The sequence below is a fragment of the Gavialis gangeticus genome, unplaced genomic scaffold, assembly GCF_001723915.1.
Source record: "Gavialis gangeticus isolate Ggan-Ray unplaced genomic scaffold, GavGan_comp1, whole genome shotgun sequence".
Lineage (NCBI taxonomy): Eukaryota > Metazoa > Chordata > Crocodylia > Gavialidae > Gavialis > Gavialis gangeticus.
In genome coordinates, this window is record NW_017729022.1 from 18309559 (window position 1) to 18316909 (window position 7351).

Consider the following 7351-nt stretch of genomic DNA (forward strand, 5'->3'; position numbering starts at 1 on the left):
ACTTTTAAACATCAGTTTGCATTCATTCCCTTTTTTTTTTTTTTTTCCTGTTTAAATGTAGTGAATGTCATGCTTACAAAACCTAGACTGGTAATTCTGATTAGGACCAGATATAATAGAATCAGATGTTGTGTTACATCCTTAAAGTGCTCTGATAGCACTTAGTACGTGCGATACCGCCTATTCATTTAAAGGACTTGTAATGTACATTATGTTTAGATGCCCAGTGTCTGTTTGTTTGATATGAACATTATTACACTATAAATTAAATTATTCTTGAAACTAAAGACCAGAGCTGTAGCTATATTTTCAAGTTTATAGGTTATAGGGCCCCTTTATATGTGCAGGTAAAGGTGCGATTAGATCTAATGTGTGATTTACACAAAATTATGCCTCCTGCCATTCCACAAGTGCATTGCAGGAGGCATGATTGTGAGATCACACCTTAGATCCAATTATGCCTTATTGCCAGTACAGGGGGAGCCCAATCCTAGGCTCCCCCTGCATCAGCAAGAAGTAGGGTCCCATGGCTGGGAGCCTCACTTTGTTGAGGGGCTTCCCAGTCATGGGGCCCATGCACAGCCAGGACCAAGAGTCCCTCAGGTGTGGGAGTCTTGGTCTTGGCTGCTTGTGTGGCACTGCTGGGACTGAGAGCCCCATCAGGTGTGGGACTCTGTCCCGGCTGTGCAACTTGGACCAAGAGCCCCATCAGCTGTGCGCCTCTCAAGCCCCTACAGCTGTGTGAAGCACCCCACAGCAGGGAGATCACACTGGCTGGGAGACTGCAGCACCTGTGTTCTCTCAGTGGTAGACTACACATGCAAATTAAAGCTGGATAGAAACTAGCTATAAAGTTATTACACATTTTTGAGCAATATCTTTACAGCTGGTGGGATCATTTTAATGCTCAATAGTTCATTTGAACGTGTCGCCAGTCTAAATTTATTGCGCAATTAACAAGGTAACTGTGCAATAGATATAATGTGTACAGGGGACCTTAGTGTAATGACACTGAACTGTGCCTTAGACTTTGTTAGTCAACACAGTCTGCCTATTGTATTCATGAGTGCTATTAATGCTGCCTATTATCACTCATCTTCAGAACAAGTCAAGCTTCACTTGTGTTTAATTTATACTCTGATTTATACTCTGATTAAACAAGGTTCTTGAGCACATTCCTAACTTTAAGTAGGTATGTGATCCCACTGCCATACTAAAAGTATCCTACACAAGTTAACAGGCAACTATAAAATTCCCCAAAGTTTCCATACTATTAAAATACATTATTATCGGATTCATTTAAAAATCTCTTCTGCTGCAATAGCAATAGTTTTCTCCCTTCTGTTTCAAATCCTGAGCTGGACTTCACAGAATGGGCCTGACTGATCAAAATATCCAGGATGGGGGTGAGGAGGCTGTGGCCACACCCCTTAAGGGGTGCGACCTATGAGCAGTGAATTCACCACAATGCTGGTGCAAGCTTCTGTCATAGTCATCACTTTGGCAAGATTCCAGAGCCCAGGTGTTGAATGCTGCTGTTATTCATCACCCCCAAAGCTCCTCTGAATTCAGCATCAGGAGAAAAGTGTGGATGAGTGGTGATGACATTCACCTGCTGGGCTCTGGTGTTACTTTAAATCTATGCCTCCAGCAGGAGCCCACAGCAACAAGCTGGTGAGCTCAAAGAGCTTGCTGCACATGGGTCACACAGCTGAAGACAGATTCCTCTTTCTTTTCATGGATCCTCCCCAACCCTGGCCTGTCCCAGCATTCTTTACCTTCCCAAGTGTTCCTTTGACTGGGATCATTTTTGTTTCCTGAGAATGGTAATAAGCAAGCTTGTATCATTCATGTCTTACATCCTTTGATCCAGATTCATGACTGAAATATTTATCAAAGCCACGTGTTTGTGACACATGACTATGACTCTGTCTAACTTCAAGCACATAAATATTTGCCCATCATGCCTGCAGTGAAGACATCTACGCATTCCTAACTGCAAATATATTTATAACAATGTGACTGAAAATTTGTTCATTTCTTGCCATCAGGTCCCATAAGCAGCGTCTTGGTGAACAAATATGGTAGCCGGCCGGTAATGATAGCAGGAGGCATATTGTGTTCATTTGGAATGATTGTATCCTCTTTCTGCAATAGTGTCCTGGAACTTTACATATGTATAGGTGTTGTTGGAGGTAAGTAACTTGTTCAGAATTTACTATCACTATATTTAATGTTTATAATATCATTATACAGAATAGGTGCCCTAGACATAGACAAGAGTGTTGTTGTGCTAGGCATACTACAAACACAGATAAAACACTCCATCTAGTTCATTATATATGAACTATGTTTCTTTGCATGACTTTCTGGGATATTAAATTATTTCTTAGGATATTTCAGAAACATACTATTATTTTATTCAGTAAATGCAATATATATGTTCCAAACTGTGCTGCACTATAAAATTGATTGCCTTGTGACGACTCTTAGTATAGTTATTTCTATTGGATTTTGCATTGATCACTTTAGCTCCTAATCATAACGTAGTTTGAACTCAGTAGCAGAAAGACTAGAAGGTACCTAATAAAGATACAAGTTCTTTTAGGCCCACAAATATATATATATATATATATTAGTGCTCTGAAATAGAGTGCTCACTCCTGCAAAAATATATATATATATATATATTTATTTTATTTTTGCAGGAGTGAGCTGCAAAGGGCTGGGAGGCAGAGTGGTAGGACTGAGGGGCAGAAGAGGAGCGCCAGGGGTGGGGAACAGCAGCCAGCTTGATCCAAGCTGACAGGGAGGCTAGATCTGGAAATGTGGGGAGCAGCAGGGACCCAGTCAGGACAGACAGGGGCTGGCATGCCTGCTGAGATCCTGCCAGTCCCCAGCTGCCTGCAATCTGGGCCACCTACCCTGCCCCTGAGAGCAGGTGAGCTGTGCAGGCACAGAGCCAACTTGGCTTCTAGCCCTGCACTGACTGTCCAGAAGCCCTCTAAGGGCAGATCAAAGTAGGACAGGTTAGAGGGAGTATTAACCCTTAACATACAAGTGCTCAAAGCACATGCTAATGTTAACACCAGTTAAAATTAGCAGGTGCTAAGGGTAGTGTGTGACAAGGTCCTAAGGGCTTAACAGTGAATTCAGAGCAGCCCCACCACTTTATTGCCAGGTTCAGAGCATGCTTGTGGACACAAGTAAGTGGGAGTGTTTAGCTCCATCCTGACCAGGACCTCCCCTGCTATATACACAAGCCTATATAGGCTTCCCCATATTCTATAACAGTTCAGCTCCTCCTTGACCACAGATTTCATGCTGCAAATTTATTAGTAATTATTAACCATTTTAAACTTTACTTTGCTTACACATTCAACTCCAAATAAGGATAGAGATAAAAAGAGAGGATTATACCCATAAATTTAATCTGCTAATTTTTGTAGATTAGATGATATTTTAAAACTTTTGTGAAGTGAACGAAGAGGAAACTGTATTACAGCTTAGTAAGATAAAAATGGTATAGTCAAGGTTTTGATACCATTTTTCCTCTGTTACTCCTTTGTCTATATCATTGCTCAAAAATTACTAGATTTTGCTTTTATTCCAGTGCAGTACAGGAAAATGTCAAAACTCTAGCGTAGTGTTAGAATGATGTTGTAGTCGTAATGGTCCAGGAATAATGCAAGAAGCATTTATTGCACCAACTGCACAGTTGAAATAAAGTTAGACATGCTTTCAAATGCATGACATTCTTATCAGGCCAGACATTCCATGGACAGTAAACCTTATGGAAGGCAATGAAACTATAATTCATTCTCTGATACAGATTTTTTTTCTCTTCATTCAAACTTGTTGAACGATATGATAGCTTTTTTGAATAAAATATATTATAGTGAAGGTTTTTGTATATATTATGCACAATAAAGCTATGTTCTATTTGCTCCTTAGGTCTGGGTTTAGCTTTCAACCTGCAGCCTGCCTTGACTATGATTGGCAAGTATTTTTACAAGAAGCGTCCCATTGCTAATGGACTAGCTATGGCTGGAAGTCCTGTATTTCTAAGCACGTTGGCACCTCTCAATCAATTTCTCTTTAATTTATTTGGCTGGAAAGGAAGCTTTCTTATTCTGGGAGGACTTCTGCTGAACTGCTGCGTGGCTGGGTCACTTATGAGACCTGTTGGACCAAAACCAGTCCCGCCTGTGAAAAAAGATGTTGAAAAAGGGGCAGGAGACTCCACATTGCACAAAAACAACAAGAAGAAGGCTTTCTGGCAAACTCTGAATAAATATTTAGATATATCCCTTTTCAAACACAGAGGATTTCTAATTTATTTGTCAGGAAATGTTATTATGTTTATTGGTTTCTTTGCCCCAATAGTATTCTTGGCTCCTTATGCCAAGCATAAGGGAATTGATGAATATTCTGCAGCTTTTTTGTTGTCTATCTTAGCTTTTGTAGACATGTTTGCTAGGCCTTCAATGGGACTTTTGGCAAACTCCAAATTCATCCGGCCAAAAATCCAGTATTTCTTTAGTTTTGCTGTCTTGTACAATGGTGTCTGTCATATCATGTGCCCACTGGCATCAGACTACACTGGCCTGGTGATATATGCTGTATTTTTTGGGTTTGCTTTTGGAATGGTTAGCAGTGTTCTTTTTGAGACGTTGATGGACCTTGTTGGTGCTGCCAGGTTTTCCAGTGCCGTGGGACTTGTCACAATTGTGGAGTGCTGCCCAGTTCTTATCGGTCCACCTCTTGGAGGTAAGGAATCTTTTGTTGTTCCCCTTTCAAATACCATTGGGCCCACTGTAAACAACTGAATAGTAATACTAATTTAAAATATTGTATACATGCACATTAATTGATGTTGCCATTGGAACCACACCATTTTAATGACCTGTCCTTTTGCATTTAGAATTGTAACACTGCAGTAAATTAAGTGGTTTTGTATTCCAAAGATTTAGATTTATATGCATGTCTATAGATTTCCTGTGCATGTACAGCACATACACACCTACAACTATGTCTCCATATGTGGTGTGTCCTTCATAGACATACAGATACCTGTACATAAAATACAGGTATCTTATATTGTCATAGTAAGACCATAATGTTAGCTCTCAGTGTCCACATCCACAGAAGATGCTGCGGCCAGTATCAATGAACAGTGACAGTGACTCTACTGTGCAGTACTAACAAGTATACGCACACACATCAAAATTTAAAAGGTGACAGAAACTAAAGTCCCTATGTGTTGTTTGAATGCTAGTCCCCATGGAGCTTATTGAAAGAAGAAAATCAGTTGTCTCAACATGAGGGCATGCATGACAGAACCCTGAAGCTGTTCATCAGTGTATTGAGTAGACCACTGGCCTGCACTATTTTACCACTCATTAATCACCTTTAGAATTATAGCTGCCAAGGCTTTTTTTTTTAAGAGGCATAGGTAGGCTTTTTTGGTGGGGGGGGAGGTACTTTTCAAAATCCTACGCCAATTGTTAATGCATATAAAACCACAGAATTACAGAATACTGGCCTGGAATATACATAACCTACATTCAAAATATATATGCATTTCGACTAAACAGTACAAAAGCACCAGGCATTCAAACACATTCCCACATGCTCAGATTAACACAAATGAGAAATTACATTGGAGGCAATGAGAGTATTCAGGTGCTTAAATTTAAATATACTAATATAAGTGTTTGCAGGATAGGGGACATTATTATACTGAAATAATATTTCTTAATTTTGGATAAAGAGGACCAGTTTTAACTTTGAGGTGTTATTTCATTGACATTAATATTCAGTAGTTACACAGACATTCTAAAATATCCTGTGCATCTTTTACTATGTGCATTTAGATTTGAAAGGGTCAGGGACACAATATGCTACTTCAACACAAATTTGTAATACACCACCTAGTGGGAGGACTGCATGTACAGCTGATCAAATCTAATCTGCTCAAATTTTATTATAACCTGCACTTAAATGAAGTTTAATATTAACAGAGTGATGAAGTAATAAATATTTATTTTTCCATACATTTGTTTTTCAGGCTTTTAAGAAGTGTTATATTTGGGATAGAAGATAAATAATTAAATTTTGCTTGTTAAACAGAGGAAAACAAAGTGGAGCCAGGCACACACTACATCTCAAATTTTAGTCTTAGTTCAGATCCTTTAATATATTATACTGAACTCTTGAACGAACATGAATTTTCTTTCCTAATTTTACTAGACAGGCATCTTTAAAGAAGTATTAATATTACTGCGGATGCCTACATTAGTTGCAATACTAAATGAACAAAAGGCAGACCAAGATGGCACATTATAAATGAACTTATTCAGAGGCATTCAGATACATTTATGCCTCTCTGAATAAGTTATTCTAAAAAGTGCTACCCTTCCTATCTGCTGCCTAAATTCAGATTAGCATAATAACTACCGCTCGCTAATAAATGAATAATATACTTGCAATAATTTGTTAATAATATTCAGATATTTCTAATAGTAATCATAAGGCATAATGCAGAGACTGAGGTATTCAATATATTTAGTACAAAACTTTGAATTCTTATAAAGGCAAACAATTACATATTACCCTCAACAGGTCATAGTGCATTAGATTAATTATTTTTTCATAAGATTCATTATTAAATGTACACAAGGTAAATCTTTAGTATGATAGACTTTGCTATCCTGATGTAATAGCGTGGGCACTGGGGCGAGTGGCTGAGAACTTGAGTCTATAGCAGAAGCGCTCACGGCGCAGCCATGTCAAATTCCAGTGAATCTGTGTATTCTACTAAATGCTTTATCACGTGGACATGAAAAAAGAAGGAATGGATTTTGCTGAACTGGCCCCAGTTCAGCAAAATCATTTAAAAATGTATTTAACTTGAAGCATGTAAGTCAGCTCATTGGTATCAGTTAGACTGTTCATGTGCTCTGTGGCAGGAAGCCACCTTTGTTTCTTCCCAAAATCTCTGCCCTGTGACAATTTGATTAGGATGGGCCTAGCAGAGGAGACAAACCTTTACCCTATCTCTTTAGGTAACCTGAGCTGGATACATTCCTGAGGGAGGGGGGAAACCTGCTCCCTCTGCCTACATGACTGGTATCACCTACCTGGGTTAGGGGCTTCTACCTGGTGGGCTAGCGTCTGCCCAGCAGCTAGTGATGTATTTCAAATTGGTTGGCCAACAGCTAACAGGTGCTGGCCTTCATTGGACCAGGTGAACAAGGTCACAGGGGCTATATAAGTTAAGACTGCCCAGGAGGAGGGGGCAGCAGCCATGCAGGGGACTCAGACTTAGAGAGGAGCTTTACCATCTGAA

The 7351-nt window shown here is 39.5% G+C and overlaps 1 protein-coding gene across 2 annotated transcripts in view; it reads left to right on the forward strand.

Annotated features, from left to right (window-relative positions):
- The window catches only part of SLC16A7 (solute carrier family 16 member 7), a 181441-nt gene that overhangs the window by 162777 nt on the left and 11313 nt on the right, over positions 1-7351 (forward strand). For both annotated transcript variants that reach the window (XM_019514629.1, XM_019514631.1), the window contains exons 3-4: positions 2052-2195; positions 3955-4770. In XM_019514629.1, coding sequence (XP_019370174.1) covers positions 2052-2195; positions 3955-4770 — 960 coding nt within the window. The remainder of the gene's footprint in view (positions 1-2051; positions 2196-3954; positions 4771-7351) is intronic.